Source organism: Aotus nancymaae, unplaced genomic scaffold (genome assembly GCF_030222135.1).
Source record: "Aotus nancymaae isolate 86718 unplaced genomic scaffold, 86718_ANA_hifiasm-v0.15.2.pri h1tg000040l, whole genome shotgun sequence".
Taxonomy (NCBI): Eukaryota; Metazoa; Chordata; class Mammalia; order Primates; family Aotidae; genus Aotus; species Aotus nancymaae.
In genome coordinates, this window is record NW_026988454.1 from 28,324,698 (window position 1) to 28,346,460 (window position 21,763).

Here is a 21,763-nt window from a genome sequence, read left to right on the forward strand (position 1 = left end):
GGCCAGATCCTTTAGAGAAAAATATTAATCCACTAATCTATTATGGGTGGCCAGCTCTGAAATATAAACTTTACAGTCCCAGACCATTAGGTGTTTTCGCCCCCTTGTGGAATTTATTTGGAAGGTCAATGAAAAGCTGTTTCCTCAAGAGGTTTTTCTCTTTATTTTTGTTTTGTTGCCATTTCTGAAGACTTTGTTTTCTCCTTTGAGCAAACAGTACATATCCGAGCAACACATTTTTTTAACCAAAGAAGATTCCAAAATAAACATCCTTTATAAAATAAGAATATTTTATTTACCAAAAAGCTAAACCTATGATTAAGTGTGCATCATTGAGATTTGCCTCTTATTTGAAAATATGCATTACCTAAGGGATTTTCTTTTAAAAGTGTAATGAGCAGTGGTTTGGGCCAATGCTTTAGCCTGTAAACCATGAGGGGACGGCAAATCCTCGGCACCCCACAACAGGACTGTTGATTTGCAGGAAGGGTAGATAACAATGTATTTGACGGTATGAGGTTGGAAAGGTGGAGGCAAATATCCAGGAATGCAGAATGTAATTATCCACATTGGAATGTGACCAAGCCACCGGGCCCTAATCTTGTGAAAGGACTGCAGGATCTTTAATGAGGATGAGTGTTGCTGTCTAATTGAGTCAGGAAAATTTACTTTAAAATAAACCGGGCAGATAACATTGTCGCCAAAAAATAAATAAATTTAGAATTCAAGGAATTTAGGACTCGTGCCATTGACGATTTTTTTCTCTGCAATGGTATTGTTTTGCTAGCATGAAAGCGGTATTACACCTCTTCAGAAATGCATGCTTGAGAGCTGGTATTTATCATTTTGATACTGTACCACTATCATCAAAATCAGCGCTCCCAGGCAGGTTGAGGCTGAGCCTCCACAGAACAATAGGTGGCACATCAAATGACTTAGCCAATGAACCCCTATTATCATGGGTTCTGTTTGTCTTTTCCCTCTAGAATAGAAGGAACAATGGCAATGTCAGAATTTTAATTGCAATGGACTGGCTTAAATTACTTGACCTATTTTTATGCAGCAAGGAGAAAAGTGATTCTTTTTTTTTTTCCTGGTAGCCATACTTTTAATTTAAACTGGAAAAGGAAACATAAGAATATTTTCTATCAAATACTGCTGACAATTTTAGTTCGCCTTGTAGTAAGACCCGCCTATATTTTCGAAAAATATTAAGACATCTGAAATAAAGAACTTCCCTTCTCAGGAAGAAATTAAACTCGTAAGTAATGCTAAATCGTGAAAAAATCTTCTAAGAGTGGCTAGCGTGAGTTTCTATCATATTTTGACATTTGTAAACACAATGAAAGAAAAGCGAAGAGAAATAAGAGTCTGTTGCGTTGAGGAATTGAATCCATGATCCTTGGGAAAGAGAAACTATCAGACCAACCCCTTCCATACCGTCTATGAACAAATAATGGCTTTTTAGCTGCTGGATTCTTATCAGTTACTTCCTTATCCTAGATGAGCACTAAATGAATCAGCCCCAGGAGGCAGTTGGTGGGGCTTTTTGAGAATTCAGCTTGGCTAAATCAGGACTTGCAGAGTGAGCGAAAAGCACATGAAAGAAAGATGGACGATGACTATTATTACTTGCTTTATATGTTATTAGTTTTCATTAGGCTGAACTAATCTGAAAGATTAGTGAGACAGGGGTGCAGCCAGGGGTGAGGACCGTGGATCACGGAATTCTTGGAATTTTCCCATGGCATCACCATTGTGCTCAGCCCTGAAATCCTTCCCTTTCTTCCCTCTACAGTAGAGTGGTTACTTGATTACATTTTGGGTTGCGGAACAAAGCTGACAGGGGAATCTGTCTCCTGAGGAGCCTGTAGCAAGGCAAGGTTAGTGTGGTGCACTTTGCAGCAGATATGCACATAGCCGAGTGGCTTTTGAAAAGTTAGTAATGCTCAAAGAATTCTGCCTGTCCAGTCTTGAAAGCTGAGTGGGGAGCAAAATGTAGGCTTGAGTGCAAGTCAAACTCGCATAAAATCAGGAAAAGTCAGCCAACTCCAGGTTGTCAATACTGTTTCTATGAACACATGCTACAGTAAAGGAAATGGGATTGGAGGCTGTTGGAGTCTTTTCTCTTGGGTTTCCCTATGGACTGGTATAAAATTTGGCCTTGTGATTTCCTTAGTCACTAGGCCATAGAATTTCGTTGTTGTTAGTGGTGGTGGTTTATTCTCGTAACCCACTGGTTTGGGGCTTTGGTTTGGGTTCGGGTGGGTTTTTTCCTTCACGACAGTTGCCATCTCATTAATGACAAACATACAGTACACTTAAACCGTGCGTACAAATTCTTAGATCACCTTGTTAATATGGCCCTGTTTACATGTATTTTGGAGAACTCTTGAAAGGAGGATAAGCAAGGCGATGACCAGTTTCAGGTATCTCTCTTTACCCGATGTGTTTAGCAAACATAAGGACAATGAGGCCAGGAGGTGAAAAATGATTGAACTGACCGTTATGTTCCTAATCCGAACTTAAATATCTAAATGTTTCTAAGATCCCCTTCTGACACTATTTTTTGGATCAGTGATTCTCAGTTGGGTAGAGGTACCTCTCAGAATGGAGAGAAGGGAGAGGAAGACTAACTTACACAGACATATTCCATACTGTATTTGGACAGATGTTTTAATACACATTCTTTCAGTAAAACAAAATGTAGAAAGACATTTCAAAATCTTCTTGACTGATAGGGCAGAGGTTTTTAAATGGTAAGAAACACCGTTTAGACTGCATGTGATCAAATCGGAGAAATTTACCCTTCAGTCAACATCTCTTAACAAACCTCTTTGTTGATCCTACGTTTCTTGTGTCTGCCTTGGTTGAGCGCTTACTATGTGACAGATATTGTGGTAGGCACTTTACATACATAATCTCATTTAATGCTCATAGTACGCTTGCAAGATTCATGACATTCTCCCAAATTTACATAAGGAAACTGACATTTAGAGAGGAAGTCAGCTGTTCAAGGACAACACAGTGGCAGACAGAGGAACAGAGTGGTTTCCAGACAGACCTAAATTCTGAGTCAGTGCTCCTTTTTTTTTTTATGAGACAGAGTCTTGCTCGGTCACTCAGGCAGTGGTGCAATGTCAACTCTGCAACCTCTGCCTCCTGGATTCAAGCAATTCTTCTGCCTCAACCTCCTGAGTAGCTGGGATTACAGGCATGTACCACCACACCCGGCTAATTTTTGTATTTTTAGTAGAAACAGGGTTTCACCATGTTGGCCAGGACGGTCTAGAACTCCAGACCTTGTGATCTGCCCACCTCGGGCCTCCCAAAGTGCTGGGGTTACAGGCGTGAGCCACCGTGCCCGGCTGAGTCAGCGCTCTTTCTAAGATGCAATGCTGCCGTAATAAACCAAATGACACCTATTCTTAGAAGCCACTGATAGTCAAATGATCAATTTAATAAGTGATTTAGAAAAAAACCCATTACATTACATGTACACAAGTTCTAAAATATATGAACACAACTATAACATGTATTTATCCGTACAATCCCACACTGTCTTTTTTTGGGATTCACAAGATTTGGGTCTATGCTTTTTCAAATTCAGTATAAATATTCTTCCAAATTAAGTTTGACCCCTGAAAGTTCGTGGGTAGCATCTTGGTGAGCTGCTTTCTTCTTAACGTTTTGACCTCATTAGCATTTCAAGTCAAATGAAAGAGTACCAGTGATTTAACTTGCAGTTTTAGTTTTTTTTCCTTAATTGATTTCCATATTGCTGAAAATAAACCGTTTCTTTCAGAAACTAAGCCAATGCCTTACCCTTGCCAATTCCATACTCTTATTAAATGAGAATATTAGTTACTAAATTCTGGCACACAATTCTGACCACTTTACAACTTGCCCCACTGCCTGCCAGCAATTATGTTTTAATATTGATTATAAGATTCAGGCTGATTTCATAATGTTAATATTTTTTTTTAAAGTACATGTTAGGATAAAGGAAATACAGTATTTAGTTACTTTACACTTAACTAATCTTCCTCAATCTGTCCAAACTTTCCTGATGCAGATGTAAGCTCACTTTCTCTTACTTTGGTCTTCTATGGAAATGGAGAGCTCGTCTATTAATAGTTGTGCTGAAAAGAATAGTAGATCAGGAATAAAAAACATAGATCTAGTCTTAACTCTGCAACCAAATAGCTGTGTAATTTAATCGTTGTTGACTCAAGTTTCTCCATCAGTAAAATGAAGATGTTTAATTAATACATCTTGTATTCAAATTCTCATGAAGAAAACATAACCCCGTTCCTATCATTTCTCCTCCTCTGAAAAGATGGAGTATGATATTATAAGACCACCTCAACACCTGTTCCATCATTCTTACCATTATTTTTCCAAGCTCACTGTGAGCCTGTGGATATGCCATAGTCCTGACCCAGTTGTGTCAGCTTTCCGAAGGTTGGAATTGTCTCTGCAAATATTCCCTTTCATTGCCATAATGAGCACAAATTTTGGCTACTGAGATTTATCAGCCTGCAAGCAAATACCAGAAAAACTTGTCATTTTAGGAAGTATTTCCAGAACATGACATTTCAAATTTGCTGATGCAGTTGTTTAAATTATGTGTGTGTTTGTGGTGTGTAAGTGTGTAACTTTATTTCAGGTTATGTTCTATTTTCTTTTCTTTTCTTTCCTTCTTTCTTTCTTTTCTACTTTTCCTTCCTTCCTTTCTTCCTTCCTCTCTCTCTTTCTTTCCCTTCCTTCCTTCCTTTCTTTCTTTCCTTCTTTCTTTCTTTCTTTCTTCTTTTTATTTCTCTTGATGGAGTTTTGCTCTTGTTTTCCCTGCAATGGTGCAATCTCGGCTTACTGCAGCCTCCCCCTCCAGAGTTGAAGCAATTCCCTGCCTCAGCCTCCAGAGTAGCTGGGATTACAGGCACCAACACCTCACCAGGCTAATTTTGTATTTTTAGTAGAGATGGAGTTTCTTCATGTTGGTCAAGCTGGTCTCGAACTCCTGACCTCAAGTGATCCACCTGCTTTGGCTTCCCAAAGTGCTGGGATTACAGGTGTGAGCCACTGCGCCCGGCCCTGTTCTATTTTCTTAGGGATTGATTTCACTTTTCCAGCCTCATAAATAACAAACTATAACTATTTGAACTCTCTTCCCTTCAAACATCTCTTCCTGGGCAACAATCATTACCGTCATTATTAGCATGACTGTTAGTATTATTTACTTTCTCAGAGGCAATCCTATATACAGTGCTAAATCAGAAGAAGCTAGCATGTGTTGAACACTATAATAAGCAGATACGCAAGAGTTTTCAAGCAGTTAAGAGGCAGTTTTCCATATCCATTTATCTATTTCTCCTTCCCCAACTTTTCAACACCACATTCCACCTGTTTGGGAAATCAATTATTTAGCTAGATGACAAACTAATAGATGAGCTGAAAATTGTTAAACAAAAGGAACTGTGTATCGTAATACATAACTGTCCGGCAAATAATTATAGACTGACACGTACAAGTAATGTAGCTAAAGAACCGTGATAAAATGTTACAAAAATTTGTTCATCACCTAGCCACTAGGTGGCGCTAAAGGTCTGTAAATTCATATTTACACTTTGCTGCGCTGCTAGACCGTCATTTCCTTAAAGAACTTGCCCCCATCCCCACTTGCCATTTCCTGTTTGTATTGAGGGCATAAATTTTTGTCTACTTTGTTCACTGTACCTATGTGACCTATTTTAACCCTTAAAATTAAAGATATGTCAAGGTCACTCAAATACTCTCTGGCCAGGCACCGTTGCTTGCTACAGTCTATAAACATAGGAAATTGGGGCCACGCCTGTAATCCCAGTACTTTCGGAGGCCAAGGCGGGCGGATCACGAGGTCAGGAGATCAAGACCATCCTGGCCAGCACGGTGAAACCCCATCTCTACTAAAAATACAGAAAATTAGCCAGCTGTGGTGGTGGGTGCCTGTAGACCCAACTACTCGGGAGGCTGAGGCAAGAGAATCACTTGAACCCGGGAGGCAGAGGTTGCAGTGAGCCGAGATTGCGCCACTGCACTCCAGCCTGGTGGCAGAGCGAGACCCCATCTCAAAAAAAAAAAAAAAAAAAAAAAAGGAAGGAAGAAATTGACAAAAGATGGCTTTGAGCAACCCTCCACTTTTTTCCCCTTTTTATCCCTTTCCCGTTCGAAGTGCTTTCCTGCCTTCCATTTGCTCAGGTATTAGTGGCTCAGTTCTCTGCCCTGCTGGGATGTTTATACCTAATAGAGAAATTCTAGAGAGAGAACGTTTAAAACTAAAGGAAGAAGTTTTGAATGGTAAGATTTTGCACACCACTCAGAAAGATATTTGAAGGTCCCTAAGCCTTTCTCTACCTTTTTCTGACCCTGAAATCATTCCTTTTTCCTGTCTCTCCTACCTTTCAAGCCAGTGCTGTTCGAAGTCTTATACGAGGCCCTTTGCTCCTACCTTAAATATTGGTGTTTGCCAGATTTCTTAAATCACCTTACTAGTCAATTCCATGTTTCTAAAGGGCTCTGATACCACCTAGATTTTGAGCATTTCAAAACCCAGATCTCCAGCCCAGATCTCTCCAAGCTCTACTTACTACTGAACACACGCACCTGTGCGCATGCACACACACAAAGACACACACACACACACACACACACACACTGACAAGTAGAATATGTCCAAGACTGCATTCAATCTTCTCTCATTCACTTCCTGTGTTCTGATTCCTGGTTAGTGGAAGTGCTGTTCATCCAGACATCCAAACCAGGAATCTAGAACTCCCTTCCATTTCTTCCAAGTCCAGCTATCCCGACACAGCCATGCTGTGAGGAAGCCAGGCCACAGGGAAAGGCCATGTGTAGGTGCATCCACCAGCAGCAGCAGCCAAGGTTCCCAGGTGACAGCCACTATCAACTGCCTCCAGGTGCTTTGAGTGCCAGCAGCTGTAGCATCTTCCCTGTGGAGTCCCTAGGTATCAGACACTATGGAGTAGAGAAAAACCAAGCTCTTGCACCAGCTCTGAATTCCTGATCCGCGGAATCCATGAGCATAATAAAATGGTAAATTTGGGGAATATTTGGATAAATAGCAAGAGCACTTGAATAGCACTTACACCATTTCACATAATACATATTTTAGTTACTCAAATTATTTCTTGATTACTGTCCCTTTTTTAAAATATAAGCTCCACAAGGACATGAATTTTTGTCTACTTTGTTCACTGTATTGTATATTCTCAATAAATATTTTTGAATGAATGAGTACGTGAATTTCGCCTTTCTTGTATCATTCTTCATTTCATCCCTCTCCTGTTTCTTTATTTCTTGTCTAGACTGCAATAACTTCCTATCTGGTCTTACTTCCTCCCAACTTACCCCCTACCATCCATGCTTCAAACTTTAGAAAGAGTTGTTCTGAAATATAGATTTGATACTGTTGCTCAGGCCAAGTGAAATGGTGAATCTGGGCAGCCACGTTTATACTGTAATAACCCTGTCTCCCAGTGATACAGCAGATTGGACTATGGGCAAGTAGCTGTCAGGAAAGGCTAGCACATTGGCTGGCCTGGAAAGTGCCAACAAAGAGACAGAGAAAATATAGTCATATCATGGAGGTGTTTTTAGTGAAATTATCTAAAATTGAGCCTGTGATGTCCTTTGGGAGCCATGCAGTCATACTGAAGAGCAGAGAGACTGGCTTGCAGAAGTCAGCAGGGGAGTGGAACACACGTTCTGAACAAAACAATACAAAGAGACCATCAGATGCTAAATCAAGACAGAGAGGGAAGACACATCTGTCCCGGGCAGCTTCCTGGTTTCCTGATTAATACTCACCATACCCACAGTTCTTGTAAGATGTCTCTATGGCTTTTGTAATTTGTCTAACTTGAGGGATTTTGAGACCATCTATTACTCTTGCTCTTGCTCGTGCTGTTCCCTCTGCCTGAAAGACACTTCTTCATCTTCAATCCTTTGCTGAAATGTCCTTCAATATTCGTCTCAAGCATCTTCTCTGAGAAGCTTCCTCATATGCCTCCCTAATTTGCAGCACCCCTATACCTTATAAATACCTCTGTTTGTATGGATTATATACGATTACGTACAAAGTATTACAATTATTTGGTAATAAGCTTCTCTCTTCTACTTTGCAATTATATCTATTAAGAAATTTGCAGGCTGGGCGTGGTGGCTCATGTCTGTAATCCCAGCACTTTGGGAGGCTGAGGCGGGCAGATCACAAGGTCAGGAGTTCGAGACCAGTCTGACCAACATGGTGAAACCCCGTCTCTACTAAAAATATAAAAATTAGCTGGGCATGGTGGTGTGCGCCTGTAATCCCAGCTACTCAGGAGGCTGAGGCAAGAGAATCACTTGAACCCAGGAAGGCGAGGTTGCGGTGAGCCGATATTGGGCCACTGCACTTCAGCCTGGGTGACAGAGCAAGACTCTGTCTCAAAAAGAAAGAAAGAAAGAAAGAAAATTTCAGCTGCAAATAATAGAAATCTTAATTCTGGCTTAAACCATGAGAAATATATTTATTATCTGTCAAAAGTCAAGAAGGCAAGGGCAGGGTCAGGGTTGAGTAATTCACTGATCAGTAACGTCCACAGAGACTCAGGCTTCTCTCATCTCTCTCCTGGGCTGCTGTCAGTGTTGACCTCACCTTGGACCGGTGACAGGTGGCATGAACAGAGCTCACATGACATGCAGTGAAGAGAAAACTTTCTGCAGAACCATCCCTTTCTTCATGTATCACGTCATGGACCAGTTTCCGAAGCAACCAGCCATGGGGATTGGTTTTACCATGGGGTGGAATTATCACAATTGACTTAAGTTAATCATCCAGGGGTGAAGTGGATATTAAAGTGGCAACTCCATCTCCAGAAGAGTTAACAGCTAAGCGGACGTTTTCTAAAATTTCTATTTCAAGGCATAGATTTTAAGCTGAAATTGACAGGAATTATTTTTAAAGTTTTTTTTCAAATCTTCTTCATATAATAAAGACATATAGCTATTAAAATTATGTAATAAATCACTCAGAGGGTTTATTTGATAAAGGTTGAAATGTCTTCTATAAAGTGACATTTGTTAATATAAATAAATATCCTATTAAAAAGAAATATACGGTCATTATGTCTTCATTTCTGGCCCTTCAAAAATATGTTTGATATTTCCTTATTAATATGACTAATAAGTGATTTCTCTGCCCCAAAAAAATCATGTACATTTTGGCAGGTGATTAATCTCTGTGCAAAATGAACAGAATCTAATATTTATGAAAAAATTACTGATAGCTATAAAATCTATTTCTATAATAAATGCACTGGTCCATATGGCAAAGCCAAAAAAGAATGTAAAATTAGTTTGGCAAGATTCAAACACGGAAGATAAGAAAACTCTAATACATGGCAGTGAACATCTTTTGTTCTGTCTACTCATTGCTTGCCCTACCCTTCCACAAAATGCCACTTTTTCTACTTTAGTTACGTATGTTTATGTGAGAATTCCCATAATCCTATGTGCCCTCTGCACAGTGATTGGCTAGGGGTGTCCAAATGGGCCCAGTTGAGACATTCATCATACCTTACCCTCCTGGCTGCAGCTAACTGGTCTGTGGATAACACTGACGGAACAGAAACCTTCCCACAGGAGTTAGCTTTTTTTTTTTTTTTTTCCATTTAAATAGCTTTTGGGGCACAAGCAGTTTTTTGTTACATGGATGAATTATATAGCAGTGAATTGAGATTCTAGTGCTCCTATCACACGAGTAGTCTATGTTGTACCTAATGTGTAGTTTCTTTGTTTTTCTTTGTTTTTTGTTGTTAAGATGGAGTTTCTCTCTTGTTGCCCAGGCTGGAGCGCAGTGGCACGATCTCGGCTCACTGCAACCTCCGCCTCCCGGGCTCAAGTGATTCTCTTGTCTCAGCTTCCCAAGTAGCTGGGATTACAGGCACGAACCACCACGCCTGGATAGTTTTTTGTGTCTTTAGTAGAGACGGGGTTTTGCCATGTTGGGCAGGCTGGTCTCGAACTCCTGACTTAAGGTGATCCACCCACCTCAGCCTCCCAAAGCGCTGGGATTACAGGCGTGAGCCACTGCGCCCGGCCATTGTTTAGTTTATTTTATCCCTAGTCCCTCTTCCACCCTTCCTGTTCTGAGTCCCTAAAGGCCAATATTTCACCCCATGTGCCTTTTCACAATCATAGCTCCCACTTAAGTGAGAACATAGAATTTTTGGTTTTCCACTCCTGTGTCACTTCACTAAGAATAATGCCTCCAGCTTCATCCAAGTTGCTGCAAAGACATTATTTCATTTTTTAAAGGTCTGAGTAGTATTCCACGGTGTATGTATACCACATTTTCTTTATCCACTCATTAGTCAGTGGGCACTTAGTTCGGTTCCACATCTTTGCAATTGTGAATTGGGCTGCAATAAACATACACGTGCAAAGACTCTTTTCCTTTAATGACTTATTTTCCTCTGGTTAGATACTCAGTAGTGGGATTGCTGAATCAAATGGTAGATCTACATTTCGTTCTTTAAGTACTCTCCGTACTGTTTTTCATAGAGGTTGTACTAATTTATAACCTTGCCTTTTGACTTTTCAATGGCCATTCTTGAAGGGGTAAGGTGGTATTGCACTGTAGTTTTAATTTGCGTTTCTCCCCCTCCCCCAGGAGTTTTTAACTTGACAACAGAGATAACAAGTTTTGGGTCCTCTCTAGTGATGAAACTATGAGCCTGGAAACTGCTGCTAGCAATATTTCCAGCAGTGTGGAAGAAGTGAGTGTGGGAGAATACAGACTCTGTTCATCCGTTTTCACACTGCTATGAAGACATACCCAACACTGGGTAATTTATAAAGGAAAGAGGTTTAATTGACTCATTGTTTAGCATGGCTGGAGAGGCCTCGGGAAACTTACAATCATGGCAGAAGGAGAAGCAAACACGTCCTGCTTCACGTGGTTGCAGAGAGAAGTGTAGAGTGAAGTAGGGGAAACACCCTTATAAAAACATCGGATCTTGTGAGAACTCATATCACAAGAATAGCATGGAAGTAACTGCCCCCATGATTCAATTACCTCCCACCAGCTCCCTCCTACAACACATGGGGATTATGAGAACTACGATTCTAGATGAGTTTTGGGTGGGGATGCAGCCAAACCATATCCCCAGACAATATGAAGACAGAAGCAGAGACTAAAAGGTGATCTGTTACCATCTGAGTCACTGAGGTCTAGGTGCAACCTTGCCCTTCCTGAAGTATGGTCACAAGAGACAATACAATTTCCTCTTCCAGAACTAATTTGAATTGTGGTCAAACACATGAAACAAATCATCTTGACTAATACATACTAATACTAACACAAATTTCATTTCCACTGTAATTTGTTTGTTTGTTTGCTTGCTTGCTTGCTTTTAAATATTTCCCTAAAGTATATGTTTGGGAGGAGCTTCTATTTTAGGTATGTTTTTGGGAGTGACTTAAAAATGATCTTTTCGACTGGGCACGGGGGCTTACGCCTGTAATCCCAGCACTTTGGGAGGCCGAGGCGGGTGGATCACCGGAGGTCAGGAGTTTGAAACAAGCTTGCCCAACATGGTGAAACCCTATCTCTACTAAAAATTCAAAAAGTTAGCCGGGCATTGTGGCGGGCACCTGTAATCCCAGCTACTTGGGAGGCTGAGGCAGGAGAATCGCTTGAACCTGGGAGGCGGATGTTGCAGTGAGCGGCGATTGCTCCACTGCACTCCAGCCTGGGAGACAGAGTGAGACTCTGTCTCAAAAAATATATATATAATCTTTTCAGGAAACAATATGAGAGATATAACATGTCAGCATTAAAATTCACTTTTTTTCCTACTTGGATAAGGCTTGTAGCATCGTCTTGCACCTATATTACAATAAGTAATGAACATTGTGAAGTGCTGCTCAAATACCCCTTTCGGACTGAAGAACTTTTTCCCTCTATTGCTGGGAATAGTGCCAGTAAACATCTTCTTTTTTTTTTTTTTTTTGAGAGTCCCAGCAGGTTATACTGTGTTTTTTTACTCTTGTTATTCTTACACTGGGAACGGCAAGGAACTTGACTTCACTTTTGCCCTGGCAGATAATCTTGAAATAATAATGTCAAATAAAAGATGCTATTTTTATTTATTTATTTGTTTATTTATTTTTTCCTCTCTCAGGTTTATTTGTACAAATAGCATAGGAGGACCCCAGCCCCATGCAGATGGCAGTCCGGGGGATCGCACCAGTCCTTCTGTCCTCATGTTGGCAAACAGAGCTCTCTACTCTGAAGCCTTTGTAGGGGCCTGGGCCCCTTTGGGAGCCTGAGCTGGAACTGAAGCTGGAGCTGCAGACTGGGCCTTGGTTTGATTCTTGGCCTTTGGCCGGCACAGCCTGAGCCCCTTGGCAATGTGGACATGAGCACGCTTCCCCAGCTTGGGGTGGGCAACATAGGCAAGTCGATCGAGCTTGCGGCTGACACCCTTTGGGATCCTGGGCTTAACCTCCTTGGGCTTTACGAGGGCCTTGATGGCCTCAGCACGTGCACTCATGGCCTTGGCCTTGCTGGCCTGCATCTTCTTTAGACCCTTCTTGTTGTGCTTTTTGGAAAAGTGCATGTTCCTAAGGAACTTGGGGTCCATCCTCTTAAGAGATTCATATCTTTGTGATCGGGGTTTCTTGATACCATTTCTGTGCCACTTTCGAGACTGGTTGTGCGTGGTGTGGTTCTTGGACTTGGCCATGTCTGCACCTGAGCCGCAGCTTCCAAAGCGCCTAGAACTGGAAGAGCTATTTTTTTAAAATTATACTTTAAATTCTGGGGTACACGTGCAGAATGTGCAGGTTTGTTACATAGGTATACATGTGCCATGATGGTTTGGCACCCCGTCATCTACATTAGGTATTTCTCCTAATGCTTCCCTCCCCTATCCCCCTACTCCTGACAGGCCTTGGTGTGTGATGTTCCCCTCCTTGTGTCCATGTGTTCTCATTGTTCAACACCCACTTGTGAGTGAGAACATGCGGTGTTTGGTTTTCTGTTCTTGAGCTGACAACTTATTTCGGAATTTCCTTACCACCTTGCTCAAAGTCACACCTCTTCTGGAGGCAGCCTGCCTCCAGTGTCTGGAATAGAGGCCTGACTCTCTCGTCAACTCGGGACAACTCTGGGGGGCCACCCTAGCTTCAGAGCTTCCCATGGATGAACTGAGGAGTTTCTTGAGGCTCCACTGAAGTTCATCTTCTCCTGCCCAATCTATCTTTCTCCTTCCTTCCATAGGCATTGCTCCCAAGACCACTCCCAATCCACTCCCAGCATTCTAATCTCCATCTCAGGGGCAACCCCTTCTAAAGAACTCAACTGGCAGCACAATACTTTAAAAATCATCAAACTTTGGGCCAGGCATGGTAACTCATGCCTGTAATCCCAGCACTTTGGAAGGCCAAGGTGGGTGGATCATGAGGTCAAGAGTTTGAGATCAGCCTTAACAACAAGGTGAACCCCCTTCTCTACTAAAAATATGAAAATTAGCTGGATGTAGTGGCATGTGCCTATACTCTCAGCTGCTCCCAGCTACTCAGGAGGCTGAGGCAGTAAATCACTTGAACCCGGGAGGTGGAAGTTGCAGTGAGCCGAGATCACGCCATTGCACTCCTGCCTGGCCACAGAGCAAGATTCTGTCTCAAAAAAAAAAAAAAAAATCATCAAACTGTGAAAATATTATGAGGTCTTCTAAGAATGGCTCCTTAAATTTTCTTAGTGCTCTGCTAAGCATTCCAGAGGACAGAATAGAGGTATGAGGTATGTCCCCTGCCCTTAAGGAGCTCACAGTCTCACTGGAGACACATAGCTTAAGCAGCCATCTTCATACAGCTCAACAGGGTGCTCAGATAAAGAAAGCTACAATGAAGCCAAAATTAGTACAGAGTAGGTCATACATAAATACTGAATGAATGAACGTGTTAATTACTTAATAGGAAGAGACCTATGTGAGCTCAGATAGACCTTAACATTTATTTGAGGCCGAGCTGCATTTACCACTGCCATTTTACTTTTATTCATTAACCCAGTGCTGTACGGTTCTCCCAGTGGCCTTGGACCACCCGGTTCGCCCCACTTTCTCACTTGCAGTTCTTAAGAACAACAGTAGAAGCCAGTGCAGTGGCTCGCACCTGGAATCCCAGCTACTAGGGAGGCTGAGGTGGGAGGATCGCTTGAGCCTAGGAATTCCAGGCTGCAGTGAGCCTGGGTAACAGAGTGAGACCTCATTATTTAAAATAATGATAACAATAACTGTAGAATGCACTGGGAATGCACATCCTGAGGCAAGGAAGAACTGGCCAGAACTGCTCAGTCTCTGTTCCTTCCCCCTCTCTCTTTGACACAGGCTGTTTTTAAACGCTTTAGCCCAGCAATTCACATTATCCTATCCTGAAGTATAAAACCCAAGGCGGTTGCTATCCAGACTTCCTCAGCTGTGATGCAGGTTGGATGCATGCAGATGAGAGTCCATCTGCCCTAGGTAACTTTCCTAAGTCTTGAGAGACCAGCCTGTCCTGAATCCTAGGCGTCTGTTGTCCCTTGCTGCCTGTCTGTGAGTAATAAACTCTCTTCATAGAACTTGTGCATCCAAGTGTTCTGTCTTGCTGGACCCAGGCAAGTAGTAAAAGCATGGTCCAAGATGCAGTGGGCTGAAGTGGAACCAGCACACGGTGAGCCTGCTTTGTGCCCACTTAATCATCGCTTACTTTTCATAACAAAACATAAAATAACCAACCCAAGCAAACACAAGATCCTACCAGAAGCTCTGCTTTGATTCGGCACAGGTCCCCAAAATAAGGGCCTGCCCTTTCCCCATGTTCCAGAATCTCACCTCTCATTCACTGTCTGAATAGCCAAGGTGGACCAAAGCTGTTGTCACCCCACAAATAACCTGTGAAGAAAGAGAGCCAGTCTACAGCCAGTAATGATTGTAATATTGGTAATAATATCTTACATCAATATAGCATTTTATTGTCCCTGAACTGTGCCTTGCTTGATCCTCACATCATCCTGAGAGGCAAAAAGAATAGATATCATTGTATCCCCCTTTCACAGAGAAAGAAACTGAGGTTCAGAGATCTTACACGTTAGAGCTGGGCTCTACCGAGGTCTTCTAACTCCTACTGTAACCTTACTCCTATTGCAACCCTACCACTCCTGGTTTCTACATATACTGTGTTCTTGGAGTTCTGTTTCTTACGGCTCTCCCTCAACTGAGAGTTATGGTTTATGTCAGTAATAAGGGAATTTATGTCTTTAGTTCTACTAGCACAATTAGTTTTGGACTCAAAACATTAATCAAGCTTAACAAAACTGAATTTGTATTATCTTATATATTACTAAGAAATGATGTGCATTTGAAACACTATTCACAATAGCAAAGACATGGAGTCAACCTAAAGGTCCATCCATGGTAGACTTGATAAAAAAATGTGGTACACATACACCATGGAATACTATACAGTCATAAAAAAGAATGAGATCATGTTCTTTGCAGGAACATAGATGGAGCTAGAGGCCATTATCCTTAGCAAACTAACACAGGAACAAAAAACTGAATACCTCATGTTTTCACTTTCGAGTGGGAGCTAAATGATGAGAACACATGGACACATAGAGAGGAACAACACGCACTGGGGCATATCAGAGGGTGGAGGGTGAGAGGAGGTAGAGGATCAGGAAAAATAACTCATGGGTACTAGGCTTAATACCTGGGTGATGAAATAATCTGTGCAACAAACTCCCATAGTGCAACTTCACCTATTCAACAAACTGCACATGTCCCCCTGAACTTAAAAAAAAAAAGTTAAATTAAAAAAGAAATGATGCATTTGAATATAAACCTTGAATTAAAAAGCAGAGAGAAGTTTGTCCAGTTAATTACACCCATATTTGAACAAATATGTACATTGCATTCTAAAAGATAAATATCTTTAACTTTTATGTCGGGTACTATTTCCAATTATACAATTTCTCAAGAGATAAAAACTAGATTGTATGGTAAACTTCTTTTTTATTTCTATGCTGCTGCACAACATAACATTCTATTCTTAACTGAGATATACTTTTTTTTGGATGTCTACATTGGCAGGTCCCTTGTGAGGTGGAGGTGGGGTGGGGGTGAAAATTGATGGGAAAAGAAATTGTGCTGTCAGCTCCTGCGATGCGCCTTCAACTCAAATTGGCTTGCAATTTCCTCCACATGTCTTCAGCCAGCATATGGCAAAAATATCAGTTCATTTTCTCTTCCCTTCATGAGTGAATTGAGGTCATCTCTTGTGCAGTTATAATTCTGTAAGGATTGTTCTGTAGGATGATTTGATTTCCTATTCTCTTGTCTACTCTTATTTCCACCTATATTTACATCTCATTGATTCTCAGGAATAATGTCTCACTCAGCTTCATTCCATCTGCTCATGTATATAATGAAGATTCTGTTTCTAATGCATTCTATTCCTGAGTCTGAGACTCATCACAGCAGTCCCACTTATGGACAATATGACCTCGGCCAAGACAATTATCTACTTACCGGTCTTACCTTCCTTCTCTGCACGAAGGGGACAATTATAACTGTCCCACTTCTTAATATGCTTTGAAAAAAATCACAATAGATCTTTGAGAGGCGTGGATTTATTGTTCATGGTTGTGCATTCACACATAATTCCTGGAAGCCCTTGACATAGAGAATAGGTTGTCATTTTGGATTAGTGGATGTTTAAAGATGGTACCTGAGAGAGTCATTCAGCTGATGCCGGAGCTATGGGACTGTCCAATAATTGTTTCTGTGGTTCCCTTCTCATCAGTGAAAACCCACAACGAATAATAAAAACATGTTTATTTAACATAGACCCCAAAAGCAAGCTAGTGTTGAAAAAGTAAAGAGCAAATAAAGTAACCATTACTAGCCAGAAAAATTTGGTTTTGAATAAATGAAAGAATAAAAGAATACTGAATTGGGCAGTGACTCTGCTATGTGAATGATTCTGCCATATTTATTCAATATGAAAGGAACAAAGGATGATTGAAAAAAATTGTTTCTGCAGTGCTTTAGGCAATGCAAATATGGAAATTTGTGGGTGAAAACTATATGTTGAAGTACTTTTGTAACGTGGAGGATTCTAGATGGGCTTAGATGTTTCTCTCTTGAATGTTAAGAACCTGCTACAAAAGGCAGTGTGGAAACGCTGGTTGTGTTATTATTGTCTCATTGGATGAGGTACTGCTGATTGTATAGGAGTTATTAATACTTTATAATATTATTTTGATTCCTACATAAAACAACTATGTATTTTAGGCCAGTGCAGTGGCTCATGCCTGTAGTCCCAGCACTTTGGGAGCCTGAGGCGATGGGATTGCTTGAGCCCAGGAGTTTGAGACCAGTGTGGGCAACATGGCAAAACGTTGTCTCTACAAAAAATACAAAAATTAGCCAGGCATGTTGGCAGGCACCTTTAGTCCCAGCTACTCAGGAGGCTGAGGTAAAAGGATCACCTGAGTCCGGGAAGGTCAAGGCTGCAGTGAGCTGCAATCAGGCCACTGTACTCCAACCTGGACAACAGAGTAAAACTCTGTCTTTAAAAAAAAAAAAAAAGAGTAAGTATTTTAAACTCCCTGAAGCTCATACTCCATACTTATGCATGAGAAAATAGAAAGCAGGTTGGAAAATTTGTTTAAAAATATTGACTCACGTAGGGGCCAGGCATGGTGGCTCACAACTGTAATTCCAGCACTTTGGGAGGCCAAGGTGGGTGGTTCATTTGAGGTCAGGAGTTTGAGACTAGCCTGGTCAACATGGTGAAATGCCATCTCTATTAAACCCACACACACACACACACACACACACACACTAGCCATACATGGGGGAGTGTGCCTATAATCCCAGCTACTGGGGAGACAGAGACATGAAAATCTCTTGAACCTGGAAGACAAAAGCCACAGTGAGCCAAAATCACTCCACGGCACTCCAGTCTAGGCAACAGAGAGAGACTCCGTCTCAAAAAAAACCCCCAAACTCTCAATTCACGTAAAGGTGCTTGTGTAAATGCTCATAACCTTTAATTGATGTTTTCCTTCTGTGAAATAATAATAGTCCAAAATATAGAAAAATGTTTGAAAATGTTTGTGCATTACAATATTTATTGTAGCTTCATATGTAGTCAAAAGCTTTTGCAAACAATCTAAATGTCCACTATTAAAAAGATGGTTTAGTAAATTATTATTTAAACATAGAGAGATGTTATGTTGCTGTTTAAAATAATGTTTTAAAAAACTTTAGTTAAAAATGAAAATGCTATGACAAAATGTTAAAAAAATTCTAGATAAAAATCGATTTTACTGTTGGAGCTCAACTATGCGATGATATGCATGTTGATAAAGGTCTGAAGATAAGTATGCCACAATGATAATACAATGGTTTTTGAACACAAATTAAGACTTGTTTATAAATTTACTTTCTCATTTTTCTAGAATCCATACATATTATATTTAGAGTCAGAAAAAATTTGCAGAAAATTTTAAAGAAATGGAGTATTATTATTTTTTATTTTTATTTTTTGAGACAGAGTCTCACTCTGTCGCCTAGGCTGGAGTACAGTGGTGGGATCTTAGCTCATTGCAACCCCTGCCTCCCTGGTTCAAGTGATTCTCCTGACTCACCCTCCTGAGTAACTGGGACTACAGGCACGTGCCACCACACCCAACTAATTTTTTGTATTTTTAGTAAAGATGGGGTTTCACCATGTTAGCCAGGATGGTCTTGATCTCCTGACCTCCTGATCCGCCCACCTCGGCCTCCCAAAGTGCTTGGATTATAGGCGTGAGCCACTGTGCCCAGCCTATTTTTAATAATCTATCTTTCTAATAATTAATATTATCTGGTGGAATTTTGTGCCATGAACAATCCAATAACCCAATATCAGAAACTAGACTAGGTATTGATAATCTGTAGCACCTATACCATATCATGTAAATGTCTTGAACTTCTTGTCTACCACCTGTGAAATCAGACTGTCTATAACTTTTTTGTTTTTTGAGATGGAGTCTCTCTCTTGTCGCCTAGGCTGGATTGCAGTGGCGTGATCTCAGCCCACTGCAGCTTCCACCTCTGGGGTTCAAGCAATTCTCCCGTGTCAGCCTCTCTAGTAGGGAGGGTTACTGGCACCCGCCACCATGCCCAGCTAATTTATGTATTCTTAGTAGAGATGGTGTTTCACCATGTTGACCAGGCTGGTCTTGAACTCCTGATCTCAAGTGATCCACCCGCCTCAGCCTCTCAAAGTGCTGGGATTACAAGTGTGAGTCACCACACCTGGTCTATAACTTTTAAACATTTCTATAGTGAGTGAAACATGTTATTGACAAGATCTAGAAAAAAAATTCTCAGATGCCTTCTGTCATTACCTAAAGCAGTGGTTAATTTACAAATACCCATCTAACTAAACACTTGGTACTGTATGTGTTATGGGTTGGGAAGCAAGACAGAGTAAGCAGCACAGAGTTTACGGTCTAATGAGAGAGGTAAATATGAAGTGATTAATCATTTGACCCAAAGCCAGAAAGATGAGTGAGTGTTCGCTAAGCCATGTTGAGTGGTAAATAAGGCATGAGACCATATATGCCCCAACTCTGGAGGCAAGAAGGTGAGTACCTAGTGTCTCCAACAGCCAGGGCTTTTTCCTTTGCTTGCTTACAGAGGGCTCTACTTCTTAGTCCCTTTGTACTTGGGCGGGTAATGTGACTGTTTCTGTCCGCTAAAATGTGAAATATACTAAAATATACAGCAATTCCAAGGTTAAGGCAGTCTCTTTCCTCTCCTGACCTTTAACCGAGGGGTCCATGCTTTCTAGAGGGTGCAGGCTACAGGATCATGTCTACATCACGGAGTCACCATAGAGATAGCATCACCTTGGAAAGCTGCCTAGACCTGCAGCAGACTGTATTGACAAGAGATACATTTTTGTGTGTGCCTTGTTTCACAGAAGAAGTGTGCATCTGGAAATGACAATATTAATTGCATTAGCCATGGCTGATATCATGACATGGTCCCTATGGAGATGCATTCCACAGCATCTTAAGTTGATATTCACTTACCTCATCTCAAATCTCCCCATTGCACACCTCTGGAAAATGTTTTTCTCAGCCCCATTTATTCAATTTCTGGTCAGTTTTCCCTCCCGGGCTGAATAAGTAGACTATACTTCTCAGTAGACTGCCACCAATCCCTAATTGCCTATTTCCACCACTCTTTCTTTAAAGGCTCCTCTAGTTAATGTAAAAATTGCATGTTAATATCCAGCATGAGGTTTCTCCGCTACACTTTTCTTAAACCCTGTCATCAAATATGTTTGCCAAACACAAAATAAACAACATAGAAAGAAACCACAGGGGGGAAAAATACCACACTTGTGACACACAGTCAATTAAACTCACATGAGTACAGCAGTGAGCATTTGGGGCATGCTACCCACATATGCTTTGCTATGAGCACACAGATTACAGTCGGTTATGCTAGTTTTACCTGTCTGCATCTGTAGTAACAGCTAATATTATATAGGGCATACTGGGTGTTAGCAGGTTAGAACCAGACCAACCACCTCCATGCATCATGCCAAACTCAGAACTGGAAGAACTACTTCCAATTCCAACTGCGAATGTCTTAGGACTCACATAAGCCCTCCCCTCCCCTCTCTCTCTCTCTCTAAAAAACAAGCAAACAAAATAATAATAATAATAAAAATTTAAAGCAAAAAAAACAATAAAAATTAAAAAAGATGAAAAAGAAAAGGACTCACATAAACACTTCCATCTTCGTTCAGAACCAGAGTCAATCCCCACATTAAGAAACCAATCAATCCAAAGACTTTCCCCACTTTTGATATTTCAAGATCAACCACTGAACAATAAAAATTATACAGTCATTTTCCCTGATGTTTCAGAATTGAAATGTATTCTCTTGGGTCTGTAAGTTATGAAGTTCATTTGTTTATATCATAATACTTTTTTTTTTGTTAATGTGACAATCAGGCTTGTCCACAGTTTAGAGAACCCAACAAGGTTCAGCTGCTACCAACCAGGACCCTTGAGCCAAACGACTTTGGCGTGCATATCTGAGGGCCCTGAACGCCTCTTCTGTTTGTGATTCCTGCCTTATAGTGGAGAGATGAATCATATTCTGGGTCTGAGATATGATTTCATTGAAGCTTCCAAGCATTGAATTTGATTTTTCTCCTGAGAAAATTATATTTTACTGATTGATATCTTTGGACTTTCTGATTAGACTTCTGTCACTAAAATATCTTGGTGGTATAGTAGTCATCATCCAAACTCAACTTTATTTTGTTCTGTCATCTCATAAATATTATTTGTCAATAATAGGAAAAACAGTAGAGAATGATCCACAGATGGAGTCCTAATAAATCTAAGTCCATGACAAAAAGTAGCCCCCAAAATTTGTGCTTATGGCCAAGATGGAGTCATAAGAACAGATTTACCATCTTACCCGAAACAACCAACACAAAAGGACAAAATAGATGAAACAACATATTTCATGTTACTAGGTATCAGGCAGCAATAAACACCGATTGCTGGCAGATGGGAAACAAATAAGGTGTGCGATGGTTGCCTCGGCTTCAGGCCACAGCGCAGAAAACAGAACCGAAGAAGAGCTTCAGAGCATCC

The 21,763-nt window shown here is 40.9% G+C and overlaps 1 protein-coding gene across 1 annotated transcript; it reads right to left on the minus strand.

Moving 5' to 3' along the window:
• Nucleotides 1-12,326: 12,326 nt before the first annotated feature.
• Nucleotides 12,327-12,788, minus strand: LOC105732360 (large ribosomal subunit protein eL29-like). The gene has a single exon (XM_064360393.1). It carries the CDS (start codon nucleotides 12,786-12,788, stop codon nucleotides 12,327-12,329), a length of 462 nt encoding a protein of 153 aa, XP_064216463.1.
• Between the last annotated feature and the right edge of the window lie 8,975 nt (nucleotides 12,789-21,763).

Excerpts from the sequence above, each read along its gene's own strand:
- LOC105732360 (XM_064360393.1), bottom strand. The coding sequence starts at position 12,788 with ATGGCCAAGTCCAAGAACCACACCACGCACAACCAGTCTCGAAAGTGG.